The sequence below is a fragment of the Delphinus delphis genome, chromosome 4 (genome assembly GCF_949987515.2).
Source record: "Delphinus delphis chromosome 4, mDelDel1.2, whole genome shotgun sequence".
In the NCBI taxonomy this organism is placed as follows: domain Eukaryota; kingdom Metazoa; phylum Chordata; class Mammalia; order Artiodactyla; family Delphinidae; genus Delphinus; species Delphinus delphis.
This window is the reverse complement of record NC_082686.1, coordinates 69,806,238-69,824,007: the sequence shown is the minus strand read 5'-3', so window position 1 is coordinate 69,824,007 and position 17,770 is coordinate 69,806,238. Positions and strand designations below refer to the sequence as shown.

At 47.2% G+C, this 17,770-nt stretch overlaps 1 protein-coding gene across 10 annotated transcripts in view; it reads right to left on the bottom strand.

The window, feature by feature from the left end:
* LOC132424756 (kalirin-like) overlaps positions 1–17,770 on the bottom strand; it is a 116,983-nt gene that overhangs the window by 33,178 nt on the left and 66,035 nt on the right. For 6 of the 10 annotated variants that reach the window (XM_060010793.1, XM_060010785.1, XM_060010788.1 and 3 more), the window contains 6 exons: positions 16,256–16,441; positions 15,713–15,884; positions 12,019–12,257; positions 9,940–10,193; positions 6,234–6,357; positions 5,073–5,132 (listed from right to left, as the gene is read on the bottom strand). In XM_060010793.1, coding sequence (XP_059866776.1) covers positions 5,073–5,132; positions 6,234–6,357; positions 9,940–10,193; positions 12,019–12,257; positions 15,713–15,884; positions 16,256–16,441 — 1,035 coding nt within the window. Of the gene's footprint in view, positions 1–5,072; positions 5,133–6,233; positions 6,358–9,935; positions 10,194–12,018; positions 12,258–15,712; positions 15,885–16,255; positions 16,442–17,770 lie in introns of those variants that run through there. The other 4 variants (XM_060010791.1, XM_060010794.1, XM_060010792.1 and 1 more) reach the window with 2 other exon arrangements.

The following is a 17,770-nucleotide window of genomic DNA, read 5'->3' as shown; positions in this document are numbered from 1 at the left end:
GGATTTGGGGAGGGAAAGAAAAGTTCAGCTCTGGCCACTCAAGCCCTGCCCAGAGCCAGAACTGGACACTCCAGCTGGGTCTCGGGAGGAAATGTACCCAGGCCATTCCCGCCACACCCCCTGCAAAGCAAGTTTCAGGGGCAAAGCACAGAATCTTCTCCTTTCTCTCCTGTTGGGGTCTCACTGTTGTCAGAGTCAGACGTTCAGGAGAGCAAAGTCTTTGGATATCACACCTTAGATCTGCACAAGGCTCAAAGGGCTCATGTCCCTCGGAGCTGTGCGACCTCCCACAGAGAACCCCGAGGCTCAGAAAGGCTGACTGGCCCGAGGTCTCATAGCTGACGGGGCCCAGACTGCAGTCCAGGTTTTCTGGCCCCCGTTCCAGTGTTCTTTCCATGTGATACTGCCTTTGCGTGACTTTCATCTAAGTCCTACTTCAGCCTTGGAGGGCTGGGATGGGCAGAAAAGATATTCCTCTCTGTTGAGCTGGAAAGTTAAATAACAAATTCACAGAGGAAAATTGGCCCTGGAAGGCACGTCTTCTTGTCTGCCAGAATCTGTGTTTTAGATTAAAACCTACCTGGACTGGGAGGTGGGAGGGGCTCCAAGAGAGGAGCAGCATGGTGTCGGGTGGGGGAACGAGGGCCAGGGAAAACCAGAAACTGCCTTCAGGGCACCCGCTCACTTTTGAACAGGAAGTTACAACTTCCTGTGCCTCAGTTTCCTCTTCTCAAAGTCTTGGAAGGGGCTGGAGGGATGGAGAGTAAAGGGGAGTTATTGTTTACTGGCTACAGTTTCAGTTTGGGATGATGAAACAGCTCTGGAATGAATAATGGTGACGGCTGCACAACACTGTGAAAGTATTTACTGCCACTTAAAAAAGGTAAAAATGGTGAATTTTATGTCGTGTATATTTTATCACCATAAAAAGTAAATAAATGAAGGGGACAGTGTTAACTAAAGTTTTCCGAGTTTCCATCAACTCTGAGAGTCTATGAGTCTTACCCTAATTGGAAATTTCCTTCCAAATTAGCTTCACCTTTCCAAGTGCCTTCTCTCCCACAGGATCCCAAGCCGGTTCTTACACAGCGAGCACCCCGACCTCCACCCGGAGCTAAATACCTGGGGGCTGGCATCATGACCGCACGCAGCCTGTGCCGTGGGGGAGGCTGGCCCTGTGTCAAATGGCTGGGGCAGAGATGCAGTCTTTTTGGAATCATGACAACCTCTTACTCTGATGGATTGACCATCTCTGCTAAAAGTGGTATTGGGCATTAACAAAACAATTAAGATGTATTTAATTAATTGGACTTGACATAAAAGCTGGGCTGAAGACCGAGGCCCAGGACTGGGAGGTTGGGTCAGGCCTTCCCACTCCAGTGCCTGCTGTGGACAAGTGGCAGTGCTGGGGTTGGAGGGTAGATGCCAAAACCCAAGCACCGACAGTCATCGACAGACCATGTTTCAGACGTGGCACGGATGTGGAAACCTTCCTAGCCTGGGTCCTGGGAGAAATCCAGTACAGCTCAGAAGAAATCCATGCTTCTCAGAGATGGGTGTGAGCTAAGAGGGGGGGATTCTGAGCCTTGAGCCTCCAGCCCTGGCTCCAGCCTGCGCAGGGCAGGATGAGAAGCTGGCAGGTGGGCATATGGCATCCAGCCCACCATCACGCCTGCCTACCCTGTCAATAAAAGGCAATCAGCGGTCTAAGCGCTACTGGAAAAAATGAATTAATATTCACTCGTTCCCAAGAAAGACTAATGTTTCATTTCCAGCCTGATTTGACTCTTCTTCCATGTAGAGACATTTCTCTCATATAGAATATCCCCCTCCACTGCCACCCCCAAAGTGTAATCAGTGCAGGGTGAACAAGAAGGCTGAACTGTGCACAGATCCGTGTCATTTTTACAATGGTCCCCTCTGAGGTGTGCCCACGGATCAGCAGGAGGGAAGGGGGTTGTGGCCACGAGGGGATCGCAGAGACCCAGAGCCAGTCCTGCAGTAGCTGGTGGTGTGGCCTGTGGTGCTGGGAGTGGGAGGTGGGTCTGTACTTGAGAACATTCACGAGCATGTCTCTACAGGGGAAGAAAAAGGATGTACACATTAGAGCAGAATTGCCTCCCTTCATATAACTGGGTATTCTCGGAACGCTTTGTAAATCAGATTCCTAGGGTTCAAGGTGCTTTATTTTCCTCTTAATTAGCTTTCAAGGATGTGCCTATATATCTCCCTAAAACAGTATGTTGGGACATATGCCGGCCCTGAGGGGAGCAAGCAGCTGGTGTGTAAGCAAAGACCCCAGGAAACTGCTCCTTAAAGGAACCCTTCAACCCACCAACTGAGAGTCAGAATGCTTTGGAAGTGATCTTCATGCAGAGGCAGGAGATAAGAGCCTACACATGGCTAGGCTTGGAATCAACGTGCTGGCGTCAGGTCAAGGGTGGGCAGTCAGCAGGGCAGGACTTAGCATCCGGAGATCTAACATTGAACAGCGCACAGGGTATGTGGCAGGGGTGTCAGCTGGGGGACCAGGCCCAGGGGATCTTAGCACAGGCCACAGGAGTTGCAGTTCAGCTCAGCAGGGCACAGGGACATGCTCCCAATGAGACAACACCTATTGCAGTCATCAGGTTCAAAAGACAAGAGTGAGATTGGGGGCCAAGCTAGGCCTGGTAATGATGCCCAAAGCTATCAGTTTAGCAGCGAGAGTCCTTTATGAGGTGGCCAGCCCACCTATTTCTCAAACCGGGTCTCTAAGGTTTAGCTCTTTTCAGTAGGCACCCCCGACCATTTTCTTCTACAATGGACATTGCAATAAAGAGCTACCTACTTACCCCTTGAGAAAATTCTCAGTTCATACTGAACAGGCTGACTTTCTATATCTTATTTGTTATCTGTGTCTGAAAATACTAGTAGAGCCAAGATGCCTGCTTCCCCTCAGCTCCTGCTTATGTGCTCAGAGTTAATTTCAACACGGCAACACAGTTCAGAAGAGCTTGCTGAGCCCTGCAAGGATCCACATGGAACACACAAGGGCTGCAGGCACACCTGCTACAGAAACCTCGGGTTAACCAGAATATCTGCACCTTCCAACCACATGCCCCTCAAGAGTTCCAGTTCTGCCTCAACTTATCATATTTGAAAACTTTTCAGACATGCATCGACACAGTTTTGGGCTTTCTTCTGTTCAGCACTGACATCCTAACACCTTTCCTTATGCACCAACAGCACCTCCCTGGGACCCATCTCACACAGCTCGTGCAAATAAGAACCCTAGAATAAGAACCCTAGAAACGTGTGCAATTCGCAAAGCAGGGCTAAGACACGTGCGCATGCGACCTTTTGCTTATCTAAATGTTGAATGGAGCAACGGAGTACATCAGTTAACCTTCTCAGCGTATGTTGCTCATCTGGTCCCACATCTCCCTGTGCCCAATTCTTCCTTTGAAGAGCAGAGTGGGAAAGTCATTCTTCTCCCCCTAGTCCACCAGAGCTGAAAAACGTCCCAAATTGCCTTGTGGAACACAGATACCTGGCTTTCCCTCTCCCTCCGTATATTTGCAGATGACATTTTCACTACATGCCAGCAATACTGAGGTCTGGAGATACAGGTGCCATGAGGCATCTACAGGCCGACAGATGTGGGCTTCCCAGGAGCTGGTGCCTATCCTACAAAATGCAAGGAAAGCAGAGGCAGAAGTTTCCCCCGCCTTCCCCATTCTCTAAGATACATTTAGGCTATGAGCGCCATATCCACCTCCTCCCGCAGGGGAGCCCTGCACTGGCCCACACCTGCTGGATTTCGCCCCATGGCAACACCCACAACCATAGGGGACTATTTTATCCTGGCAGAACTCCCACTTTCAACCACTGGTCTCTGGCCTGGTTCAACTCAACTGGTGCCTCCCACCGCTGACTCACGCCTCCTGGAGCCACATGGTCTTCCCTGGGTTTTGTGGTGGTTGTCATAATATGGTGGTGGCTTTCTTTGGGATTAGGTCAAATTAGAATAATAAAGGTGCATCTAGTTAAGTGAAAAGCGTAGGGCTATAAAAAGGAAAAGGTTTTAAGAAAATATTCTGTATTTTGTGCGCAGAAGAAATCTCTAAACTTTTATCCATTATCGGGGATGTGGGTACAGATTTGGAGAAAAGCATTTCAGTTTACTCTGAAGGGCAAAATGACAGGGAAAGCCAAGTTTGCTCCAATTCTCTAGGTGTTGTAAATTTATGATGCTTGTCACTCAGTGGCAAGCCATGTGAGAGTCCTCTTTCTATTACCCCAAAGAGTTCCTGGCCTAGGAGGACCTGGAAGTTGACTGGAGGTTCTTGTTGGTGGAGGTACCGGTTTCACTCCACATCTTTGTAACCCTGGAGTATGAGAAAGGCCCCCGGGCAAGATTTCAGCCTTCTTGTCTCTAGAGAGGCCTCTGCTAGGTCTACAGGAGGGAGGTGATCCCCAGGGCCCTTTTCCTCCGTGGCAGGAAGAGCCACTGCCCGGGAGCCCTGGGGGCTGGAGAAGGGGGGGTTCTGGAGTTGTTGCGGTCACTCCTCATTTGCTATTGGCTAGGGGCCAGGTCATCCCCCCAAACCATACCTACTCCACGATTTTACTGGAGGCTTCAGGGAGGAGTAAGTCCCAGAAGAAAAAGAACATACAGGGGAAAGAAAAAAAGAGGGGAAAGGGAGGAAGGAGAAACTAAAACAAATGAGTTCTTATCTTTAGCTGGGAACCAACCACTCTTTATAATGCTATTTTCCATGAAAAAAATGTTTTCTAAGTTTCCAGTTACGAAGTTGGCTATTTTATACACAAAGCCAAATCTGCCAAAGAAGAAAATACTAAGCAAGCATTCAAGAGAACCAGAAGTTTTAAAAAATGCACCTAGGAAAAGTTACCTATCAGAATCCAACTGAATTAAGCTTTGTTTTGTTTTCTGTAAGTTGGACGGGACACCGAGAGATGCCCATGTATCCTGGACTGGCTGGTCACTTTTAGCAAGGCCACTGTTACAGAACACATCGAAAAAAGACAATCATTGCAGGAAAGAGGACAACAATAGCTGCTTCTACCTCCATGCTAGTATTAGGGTCAAGGTCATCACACTCTGACTCCTCGGAACTGTTCGTCTCCTTGATGGGCAGCATGAGGAAGGGGGAAGAAAGAGAACACAGTTAGAACACAGGCAGCTTTGGCTAGAGGGTGGGGAGAACTTGAAAGAAGCATGGACCATGGGAAATCGGGCAGAGAATAACCAGGTGCTGCTAAGGTGGGGTGCAGATCACCTAGGGCAGCAGCATGCTCTTTTCAGGGAGAGGAGGTTGGGATCGTGTAAGCCGCTCATCTCACGGGAAATAGCGATGGAAGCAACCAAATGAAGCATGAGTGCTGTCGAATTTAAACTGTTGTCTCCTGTGGGGCCGGACTTCCCAGATGAGGGTGAGGGAGAGAGTACAATTTCTTTTCCCCAAGAAGGACATTAGAATGGGTTTGGATTTTTCTTATTTTGCTCAGGAAGACTCGGGTAGATAATCACACAGTATAACAATATTCAACATCAGCGGTTTAATTTCCATTGTCCAGAGCCTTGTCTTTTCTGAGCGCCCAATGTAAAGAAAACAGATCACATCGTTTCAAGATGGCGGACAGGGGTCTGTCAAAGCTTAGACTCAGCGAGTTCACTATAACAATTGGATTGCTACAAAGCAATAACGTGGGCTTCATCAATGTGCCTCCCTTCTCTGCCCATGCATAGGCCTGAAGGTGATGGCATCTGAATTCTGGGGAAAAGAAATGAAACTTCACCAAGGACACAGTAGCCCTTAAGTTCCAAACCTCAGACTTCAAAGGGTTGGAGGTTTGGAAAGCATGTCTAATCTCTTTACCCTGCATGTATTTTCAAACCTAGGATACTGAATGGGTGGCTTTGAGTACTTTAATATGAGTCAAGCATCTTGCATTTCTAAGAGAATAAATAATACTGCAGATAATTTTGCTATAAAACTTCTGCACAGTATGAGGAGGAAGGTATAAAAGAAAAAAAAAAGAGATACTTACTTATTTGAATCGAAGTTGCCAGGAGAAATAAAAAATAAAAAATAAATTGATCTCGCATGCAAAATCCTACTAAACTACTTCCCCTCTGGTCCCCATCCACCCAAGTTGCCTCGTGAGAATGCTGCAGGGTGGGAGTAGATGAGAGGTCGGACACAGCTCCGGAACACCTTACTCACTTTAACAGAGACTTTGTTGCCCAGAATATCCTTGGGTTTACGAGGCCCTGTGGCTTCACTTTTACCCGTGTTCTCCACTTCCGCCCGCTTTCTCATGCGTAGAGTATGCCATGAACATGACTTCCTGTTGTACCAAAAAATGCACCAATCAAAATGGCAGGTCAGGGCAGAGTGAAGCGGTGGGTGGGCTTGCCACCCTTGGGTGAGTCAGTAGGTGAGGCGCTCCAGTCAAGCCCCTGCTTCAGAGGCCCCAAACCTGCACACCAGCTCCTGTGGTGGCTGGCAGCAGATCTCACCTCCAACAGGAAATGAGTGAGGATGAACTGTGACCCCTCCCAATAGATGTACAAGGTTGGTTGTAGCATTTGAGGCAAGTCTGGGTACTAAGTGATTAAACTCTACCGAGGGAAGTTTTCATATACTGATGAGGCCTTATAGGACTCAGGAATTCCCTTCCTGAGTATGGGTATGATGGATGGGAGAAGACTGTGGGGAGGGGGCAATAAAATAGGAAAGATGAGGGAAGTACATTCTATAGTGTATAAGCTATTGGTACTTTCCCAGGATCAGATATAAAGACCCAAAAGGATGCTTTTGAGGTTTTCATCTCATTATTTGTGTCTAGGCTGTGGCCACTCCCAAACACCATAGTACAGATGGGAGGTTCTAGGGCGTTTGACTTTATAAACCTCGTGGGCACCACTCATTTATCTGGATGACTTAGGATGAAGGGTTTCTTGGTCTATGTTCTCCACATCACTCAGTGTTTGTGAATACAAGGCTCTGTCTGACAACCACTAAGAGCTCCTAGAGTTTTCCTGTTGGGAGAAGACCCAACGCGTGCTCTCAGGGAGGTGAGGGTGGCAGTGTCCCTTCACACTATCGTAACTTCTTCCTTCTCACAAGAGGGTTGGGAGCTATTTCTTCACACACCTGAAAGAGAGGCTCAGAGCAGAGCTCTTGAGTTCCACATATGTTAGGACTCAAAGACACCAAAAGCCAAGTCTCAAACAGCATCAGGGACCCTGGGCAGGCAGCATCAGTTTCAGGTGTGGTCACAGAGTTTGGATGAAGTTCTGTCATGTCTGGAGTAAGTGAGGCTGGCTTCCCTTCAGTGTCTCCTTATCAAATTTAGGCCTACGCAGACAGGGCTCAATGAAAAGAGCATCATTAAGGGAGAGAGGGGAGAGAGAGAGAGGCCTGTGAGATTTAGGAGGAAGGGAGATGCTCCAAAACGCATAGCAACTCCTCCACAAAACTCCATAAACGTCACAGATTTCAGGATGACCTGGGGAAAGTGTTCTCAAGATATTTATCACTAGCATGGAGGTTTAGCAATCAACTTTCTGAGTAGGAAAGAGCGATAATAGTCATGTCCTCAAATTTTTTTTGGAAAGCAGCTCCTTCAGATGGCAGAAAAGAATCTCTTGGCCAGACCTTCTCTTGTGCCTCCTGAAGAGGCAGGCTCCCTGGGAGTCCTTGCATACCAGCTCTCACTCCGACTGTTGTTTCTGAGTGAGAACGGTCACCGAAATGAACCTCGGATAATATCACTCTTAACTGCAGACTTTCATCCCTTATCTTTACCCCCAAAGCCATGTCCCTGGCTTATTCTGAGAACATCTTGAGTCAGGGAGGTCCCTGCTGAAAAGACTCCTAGGGCGGCCGGCAACGCGCGTGTGCGCGTGAGCATGGGGCTGCATTCCTATGTTTATCACAACCCTCTGGGTCATTCAGTATGATTGGTGAGAAACTAGAAATGCTACAAGTAACACTGAGAAGGAGACTCAGAGTAGTACAAGTGTCAGGACACGCTCAATTTCGTATTCTTCTTCCCAGAAGAATGCGTCATCATGGTTTGGGGAGCTTCCATCTCTTGGCCACAAGCCTGGGGACTGATGTGGAAACAGGGTTTCAGTGACATTTATCCCATAGGCATCACAACCAACTCTGACCCTTGTGGTCATAGCAGCCCTGGGGAGGGTACGGTGAGTGTCCTTCACTGATAAATAGTGACAACCACTTTTAGTCCATTGCTCTGCTCCACTCCCACCAACCCTTGTGCAAGAGCCACACTGACAAGGAACCGAATGACCAATTGGTATTTGAACCTGTTCTCTTTTGCCCAGCCTGACACCCTTCCTACCAGTCCTCCCATGGAAGGTAGGAAAAAGTGACCAAAAGATGCAAGGGAGAAGTGCTGAGTGCCTGGATAATTAGATCCAACTCATTACGAGTTAGCTAGCTCTGTAAGTCATTGATTAATAAGAACCTCAATGCTTTGAGGGCCTTTATATCCAAGGCTTCATAAAAGGTACTGAAACCAAGTGTCTTTAGGATAAAATGAATCAGGCCTGTTGCCATTTAGGGGCCACCGCTGATTTCCGGCTGGGTCTGCGGTTACCTAGAGAGGCCAGGGTGGGGTCAGCAGTCTCTGTCGCTGAGCTAGAGAAAGCTCCAAGGAGGCGCAGCTCTGTTGCTGCTGCTGCTTAGATATCTCACGGGAGCTCCTCCACCCGGCCGCCGGTGACCACACAGCGTGGAGAGCGGTGGAGGCCGCAAGCCAGCCCACCGCCTTCTACACTAGCCTCTGGTTTACGTCAGCACCTCAGGGTCGCCCAGTTGGACAGCATCCCATCTGCATCATCCCTCACCTCAGAGGTTAGAGAGAACACACATGGGCTGCTTAGCAGGGAAGGCTAGGGTTGGACCTCTGGCCACAAAGGCACTTCTTGTGTAGGAAAGAACTGCCAATGCATTCAACCAACTCTTAAAGAAAAAAGAAGAAGAATCGTTTGTACATTTCGAAGTCCCAGAATAGTGCACTGAGGAAGAAGGGTCAACTAGTCTTTAACCTCATTAAAACATGCTCATGGTGAAAATTTATTTTACATATTTAAAATAGTACATTTAAAATTATTAGTTACATTACAGGTACAATGATGAACATTGTGACTCTCCATTATATTGCACAGCCTGACCTCATCCATATGGGTTTCTTTAAATAGTGCAAAATACTTTATACAGGAATGTGTTTGGAAGGGTCTTCGCAACCAAAATAAGGAAAAGAAATATCTTACAAATGACCATGAACATATATTAAAGTGACAGGGGAGGGGGAAAGTCAAAAAAAAAAAAAAAAGTTACAATCTGTACAGAGGAATTGCCATAGACAACCAAAAAGTTCCCTCTCTCCTGGGAGAAGCAGCAGGCCTCTGACCTATACAGGTCTGGCATTTGTGCTAAGGTAATTTTTTGGTGTCAATCAAAAAAAATATATATATATATATCAGTAACTTAATACAATATAAATAGAAGTCCAGTCCAGTGAATCCTGTGGTGGGTCAAATGGAGCAACAGGAGGCATGCCTCTTGTCCCCTAGGGTTTCAGTAGGGTTCTTTTCTTAACAAGGAGGGGGGAGAAAAGAAAAAAAAAAACAAACAGAAAATTACAAATGAAAAGGAAAGAAACACCATCACTGTTACCACCACCACCAAAAAAAAAAAAAAAAAAAAAAATCGGAACACTCCAGCCCGGTTGCCCCCTGCTGCGTGTGGTTCCAGCGCTCAAACCTTGGTGCTGGTGGCACTGTCGAGAATAAGCAGCAGTAATTCCCTACCGTGTGTTTGCATTTTTGTGTTCTTTGTTTTGAATTTTTTTTTAATCCACATACTCCTCTCCCGGGGAAGCCAACGAGGCACTTACTTGATGCTCCCGTCACTATTTTCTGCGGCTGCTGTGGCTTTGGTGAGGGGTGCCAGGATGTTGCCCGGGACCCAGCCCTCGGCGGCGGGGGAGTGGTCGCTGGCGGGCTGGTACACCAGGCACATGTTCTGCTGGTTGATGGCAAGGACCTGGACCACCTCACCTTGGCTCACACAGATTTCGTTCTCCTTCAGTGCATAGTAATCTTTGATCACGGCCATGGATGAGACCCCATTGCAGCCTCCCAGGTCGCTCTGCCAGGAGACAAGGGCAAGAGGGACACAGACACAGGAAGGCTGGTTCACATGGGCTTGCTCTGCATCCTAATGTGTGGTTGAAAGTCAGCCCTCCCGCTAGCAGGGTAAATGGCAGGCAGAAGATTATCTTGAGAAATGGAATTATATTCATAAACGGGCTCTGAAAATGTATTTTATTTATAATGAAAATGTCTCATTAATATTATAAGTGAGGGTGAAAAGGTGGAGATACTGCCCAGCCTTAGGTAAAGGTATAAACATGCCTTCCACCTGGGAGTCCCTCCTTAGCATGCATCTTCTCACTAGCATCCTCCAGCTGGAAGGAAGCGTGTGGCACAGACACAGGGATACGTAAGCACCTGGGCAGAGTGAGGTCAGGGCAAAGGTCAGGTCAGTGGTCACCATCCCCCAAAGAAAAGAACACAGACTCTTTGATACATGTTTTTCTTCCTTTTGAAAAAGCATTGGTCTTACTCTACATTCTGACCCTCCTTGAGACAGGAGTAACAATGAGACATTTGCCCAATTCAAAGGCAAGGCCATGACCTACCCTGACCCGACTCCTGTGGGAAGAGAACTCCAGTCCCCCTGTATTCATTAATATGAAGGGTCCTGCCTCCATGACCTTTGCACATGACTTTGCACCAGGGAAGCTGCTTCTAGACAGACTTGTAACTTCCACAGATGCCTGGCTGCCTCACAGAGCATGGTGAGAGCCAGAAATTCTTCAGTGAGTTAATGGGACTTCAAATTATTCACAAGGGCAGGGGATTTTTAAGATGAAAAAATAATTTCCAGCTGATGTGATAAAATAGGTCAGTATAGTTACTCTTACACAGAACTGAACTTAGACATTAATAGTTAATTAAAAAATAAAAATGAGGAGTTCCCTGGCGGTCCAGTGGTTAGGACTTGGCGGTTTCACTGCCATGGCCTGGGTTCAATCCCTGGTCAGGGATCTAAGATTCTGTAAGTTGTGTGGCGTGGCAAAAAAAAAAAAAAAAAAAAAATCAACATCATCTAATAATATGGGTAAGAAAAATAAAACTGTAAGGTGGGAACATGTAGGTAAAAAATGCAGATGTTCCCATTCACAGACCCATTGAGCTCTAGAGGAAACAGGCCTGATGAGATTACGTAAACTGCTGAGATTCTAGGGCAAGTCGCAAAGTTCTGAGCTGCATAATTTGGAACAGAAACCAGATCGCCTGACTCGGGATCTAGCACTTTTGCCATTCATCGTCATTCCTACTACCTGGTGGGGTCAAAACAGCCGTGTAGACTGGGTCTGCAGTTACACTGATGACTCTCCTCATGGCGATGTTTGAATTGTGGATTATCTCGGCTAGTCTAATCCAAGGCTAGCTTCCCCCATTCACACACTGATGGGCAACATCCTCTTGCTGCTTCAGCCAATGGGCGTGAGCTCGCTTCAGCAGCTCATCGTTAGAAAGGGCAATGTCTTCAAGATGTCAAACCCTAGAGCTGCGACTTTTAGATGATCCACACCACAACTCCTCTATTTGCTACAAATCATAATTGCCACTCCAACATTACCATATTTGTATAGTGTTTCTGCAGATGACGACAGCCCTTTAACACAGAGTATCTGGACGGCGGGGGAGGAGGGTAGTGGAGAGGTAGGGAGCTGGTTTAACTCACTCAATTTGCAGGGGAAGAAAGAGAAATCATTGAGATTAGGCTGTATTTAGCGGGCTCTTCCTGCTAAAATGATCAGCATAAAAAGATGCTACTTTATAAAGTAAGCCCAGAGGCTGTACCCTCAGAGTGGTGCGGCTGGCAGTAGTGGGCTGTCACTTACCTTGCTGGCCTCAAACTTGTCCCCAGCCTGGTGGTAGTCAAACCCCGAACTGCCATTGGAGGTAGATATCTTCAGGGGTGGCAGAGGCGGGTTACAGCTGGAGCCCTTTGGGGGCTTCTCGGAGCCCACGGGGATGGAGGAGTAAGGCCTGGGGCTGGCTTGGGGAACCCTGGCAGGCTGGGACCTCATCACAGCTGTGTTCCTTTCTTTCCGCTGATATTCAATGGGCGACTGTAGGGCTGCAGGGAAAACCAGACCGTTACTCTCAGCTTTGGAAATCCCATAAGCTTTGGAGGCTTAAGAGGTCAGGCTTTGTGTGAGGCAGAGTGAGGATACGTGAGGAAGATACTACCCTGTTTTTAAAGAATGTATCATCTACCGAGAACTATTCTTAGTTTTGTCTAAATGATGAAAGTGCAAAACCGAAATGGTGCAAAAGGAGGGAGAGAGGGCTCTGTAGTACGTGTGTGCGCGGGTGGACACAGGGATGGGTAGGGTGGTAGTAAAGAGCTTCAGAAACTGCCAGCCATCGGGCCCTGACATGCAGGCTCTGCAGGGTGGAAGCAAATGGGAAGTGGGTCTGGGCAACAGGATGGAGTCAGATTCCCTGGAGCACAGAGCCATGGGTCTCTGTGGAGGAAGGAGATGAGACAGGTAAGGGAAGTTGGAGGTGCCAGGATGTGAAAGATCTGGAAAGCAGGTGAATGAGTCTGGATTTAATTCTGAAGTTCATGAAAAGTGACTGAATTAAGGCAACGTTCATGTTTTCAGTGCAGGTGCACCAGAGTACACCTGAAGAATGTTAACCTTGCAGCGGGTGAGGGGAGGGATTGGCCAGGCTGATTAAGAGCCGTGAGATAGTGAAGGGGAGAGGCCGGACCTGAGCAGAGCCATGGGAACGCGGAAGGGGTGCGGTGTGGCAAGCGCTCCAGAGGGAGCTGAGGTTGACACAGCCTAGATGGGAAAAGATGGCAAGGAGCCAGGGTAACTTGGGTTTGGAGGCTGGGAGAAGTGGTGGTCAGTGGAACTCTGCTTTGAAAGGAAAGAGGTAAGCTTTGTTTTCCTGAGTTTAAGATGATAAAGTTCCAAGGTCTTAGTACTAAAGAGGTACAGCCAGGCAAAAGCCATACAGGTCAAATTCTGTAACAGTGACTTCAAGGCAGGCCCGATTATGAAGTTTCTGTCAGTGTTCACTGTAACAAATATTTAATTGGGTTAACAGCTGGGGCCCAGAGAACTTTCCATTATAAGGATATTTCCCTAGTAATAGGTATATACTTCAATAGGACTCAACATATAGTCCACACTTCCTTTCTATTTGAGGTCTCAGGAGGGAAAGGTTGGCTCTGAGGTGCCTGCATGTGTGTCTACAAGCAAAAGCCTGGCCCCAGTCCATTGTCACATCCTTGTCTTCTGAGTGTGTCAAAGTGCTGAATAGGCTGCTGCCAGGCCTCAGCCTTTCTCCTGGAGAGCATTAAATATTTAGGTATAGAGAATCTAGCTCATTAATAACTCCATAATCCACTATAATTAGGCAAAAGGTCTCTTGGAACCGTGTACAAGTCTGGATAACTGACTATGCCCGAAGAAGTACTGCTCCCAGTTTGAAGCAGATAGCAGACAGCTGTGAAGCAGGCCGTAGCAAACTGATCTGATGAATCATTACCCATCTCATGGAAGTGGGGTATTGATTGTACGCAATAACTGCGCTAAAGTGTTTGAAAATAGTATGTCTTCTTAACTAAGCTGCATAGGAAGTCTGTGCTCTTCGAGGGCCTCCGTCTGCATAACTTAGGTCTTAGGACCAGGAAAGCTGTGCATCTTCAGGTAGGGTTTGCATCTGGCTGAGGGATACGGTGTCTTATACCTGGTCCTGTGTTTTTGCTTTGTTTGCTGGGGAACTCATAGACAAATGTGTGCCCTACCACTAGCAACTATACTGCAGTTTTGGGGTTAGAGCCTAATTTTAAGTTATACAAGTTATACAGTTCTGGGTTCCAGTTCTTGTTTTAGCACCTACTGTTTTTGTGACTTTGGACCGGTTTCTTAACCTCCCTGAGCCTCCTTTTCCTCACCTGAAAAATACAGGATGATATTACTTAGCTTTCCACACTGATGTGAGGATTAAGTGTGGTAACACATGTGAAATGCTTTGCATCGTGCCTCGCACAGAGAAAGGACTCCATATATGGGAGCCATTATTGTTACTCAATCATTTCCGGTTTCAACTTATCGTCCTACCTTATTTTTCTTTTGTTCTGAACTGATGAACTTAAAAACCTCATTCCAGCTTAGAATCTATCAGAAATTCCCAACAGAGTCAATTCAATGAATGTATTTTATACATGCCCATGTTTTTGCTTAAAATTATTTTATCCATAGAAGCATTAATTCAATGTTGTATACTCAAAAACTGTGAACTATATACAGCTTTCATTACTATCCCTCAGGACCGGGCTGGTGTTTAATTTTAGACTCTTTAGAATGAGAAAGAACCCTAGAGATCACTTAGTTTAGTTTTTTTCACCAAACTGTTCTACAGTCGGGGGACCTGGGGCATGGCCCCCAAATACTCTCCGTGTAAGTGTGTAACTGCTTTGAAGTCTCGTGTTCTAGCTTCAAAAGGCAAGGCATTCTGCTCCATAATCTCTTTTGACTTGTTTTAAAAGAAACACAACTGTGTTAAATCCCTTACCATGGAGTACAATTGATACCTGGTAATCTCACAAGGCTCTCTAGTGTTATCTGGAGATACCCTGGGGTTTGGCAGACCAACTCAAATTCCCCTTTGCTCCCAACAGAGGTGATTGCTAACTCTAAATTTCAGTAATACCTTGAAACTTCCCAGAACAAACTGTCAATTACGCAGAGAATGACGCTCTCTCTGGGAGGTGGCCCACGTTTTCCTGCTTCAGTGCTACAGAATAGGTCTTTCACAAAAAGAGCCCACTGAGGCCCAGAGAAACATCGTGACTTGCCCAAGATCCATCCCCACAGCACTGAGTTCCGTGATAACACCCAGCAAGTGTCCTATTTGCGTCATTTGAAAAGAGACCAGATTCTAGACTAGAAAAGGTGACACACCCAAGGGTGGACATGTATGTGTAAACATGGGAGCACATATGGCCATACAGTACTCCTTCAGGTCCACAGAGAGCTTCATTCTCTGTGTAATTGATAGTTTGTTTTGGCAAGTTTCAAGGTATTACTGAAATTTAGAGTTAGCAATCACCTCTGTTGGGAGCAGAGAGGGGATTTGAGCTGATCTGCCAAACCGCCAGTTATCTCTAGATAGCACTGGAGAACCTCTGAGATTACCAGCCATTAGCTACTAAACGGAAAAACACACGTCACTGATAGCTGGCCCCTGAGACAAAGAGGATGTGCCCATTTCAGACTTTTGCCCCAATTACTACCAGCTGGTAGTGGTGGCACAAGGCACATCCTCTATGTCAAGGTTGCAAGAGATTATTTCTTCTTTTGGAAAGATGGCCTTCTTTATCATGCCCCATCTGCCCACTTGTGCATTCGGGTTCAGAAAAATTCTACACGAAGTGTTTCTGAAAACTACAAAGTTGGAATGCATATAAATGTGATCGGGGCTCATAACTCACCAGGAGCCCAGACCCGAGGAGGTTCAGAGGTGTGGGGTCCCCTGAAAGTGGCCCGGCAAGAAGCCAGACCCGGCACTCACCATTTAAGAAGTCTCGCTGTGTTTCTAAGACTTGGTTGATGTCCTGCACCCAGGCCTGCTGGATATCAGCGTTGGCGGCTTGCAGGATGACCCTCTCCGAAGTCTCCCTGTTCATGAGTGCAAACTTGCAGGGGTCACTGTCCACGTTCTCCTCCAGGACCAAGTAATTCATCTGGAAGAAACCAAGGTGATCCTTTCCATACTAAGCAGTTTTGAAAAATCAACAACATATTACAGTTCCTCAAAGTTTTTATTTCAGGAAATGTTTCCAAAAACGTGCCCTGAATCTAACAGCTTAAATACTTTGGTTTCTGTCTTTGAGTGAACGACATGATCTTGGAGAACCTGCAGGATCATGTTAGAGACTGGCACCGAGCCTGTCACTTTTTCTCACAGATAATCAACCTTCAATCCCGAAGGTTACTAGGCTGAAAGATCTTCAACGTTCTGGATCCTCACTCTTGCCAGTGTCTCTGTCTTAGGGAAGTGGCTCCCCCAGTGTGACTCTTCTTTGCCCCTTCTCATCCCCACCTGGATCCTCACCTTGATGCTCCGTTTGAACATGTAGCCTGGGGTGAGGGATCCCTTCCTGAGCAGTTCACTGAAGATGACAATTTGCTCAAAGAGGAACACACGCCTCTCCTTGGTCCGCGACTGCATGCCGGCATCCAGCTCAATCACGTAGAATGTATCCTGCTGCAGCAGCTTGCCCTGAGCGGTCAGGGTGCCCTGACGGAAAGAAGGACTGCGGTGAAGTAAGTGAGAGACAGGGAGATGACCACAACCCTCTAGGTCACAGAACCTCCCTCTGTGGGGACACGGACAACAGACCTGACAGCAAAAGCCTCAGGCTCTAGTAAGACTGAATCAGGGCCCACCCAGACATCGAGGGCAGACTGTGGCCACCTTCCCGTTCACACAGGGCCCTGAAGGGAAGGGAAAGGAGGCTATGGAACCACTAAGAAGCAGCTCCAGGAAAACACCAGAAGGAAGGTAAAATTATTAGCTAAAAAGATGTTTGGGAAATATGCTGGCCCCTCTTGTTTTTTTATTAAAAGGAGAACAGAAAGTAGATGATGCTGGAGCTGGAAGTGGCCTTTCTGTCCTCGGAGCTCTGAGAGGCCCTTGCAGCCAGGACCTGGGGTGCTAGCCATGAGCCTAGAACCAACCTGGGGCCAAGGGAAGTGATGGAGGCCGGACCACAAAAAGAAATCAGATGAGTCAGGCTCCTCTCTTCTATTATTTCAGGATGGGGAAATTCTGAGGTCTTAGTCTCCTGCTCCAGATCAGCAGGTACAGTTGAGATACTATCAACAGGTGTCTATATTTCAATGCCTCCAGTTGCCAGATCACTTGACACTCAGGGTAGGAGGTGGAGCCTATCTGGTTCGCCAGTTCTAACCAGATTTTCAGAAACACTGTCAAATCTTCAAAGGGAATATGGCCTAACCCGGCAAGTCTTCACGGATGCTATTGCTTTTTCTACTGTTCTGCAACGAGAAGACACTGGCATCTGAGATAGTGGCCAGAGGGCCGCCTCTGAACTGTACTTTCAGGTGACAACTTTTGTCCTTTAGCGCAAATGTGGGCTATTTTCTGTATGTGACGCCTTGTTCCAAACATTACCCAACACACAGGCCATTTTCCTTTCATGTTCCTGAGAAACGCCTGCCCTCTGCTTGGATGTGGTTCCTTACTGTCCAGGTCAACAGCCAAACAGGCTTATGTCTACCCTGGTCCAAAGTTAATATTAAGCCAGTGACCAGCCCTAAAAGCTCTATTAATATTACATAAGAGCCTGACCCATGAGTTATAGCCCTGTCAATGCCAAAGGGAAAGCTAGAGGATTTAAAAGGGAGAGAATCTAAGGGAAGGGGCTAACTTCTCCCTGACCCAAAGCCACGGACTTCGGAAGGAATGGAAGTACGTTCATGGTCCTTCCCAATTAGCTGAAGGAATGAATGCAAAGCATATTCTCTAGGGCTTGATGAAAAAAGGAGATGGTGGTGCTTGATTTAAAAGAGAAAATAATTCCACCCTCCTGTGTGTGACCTTCTG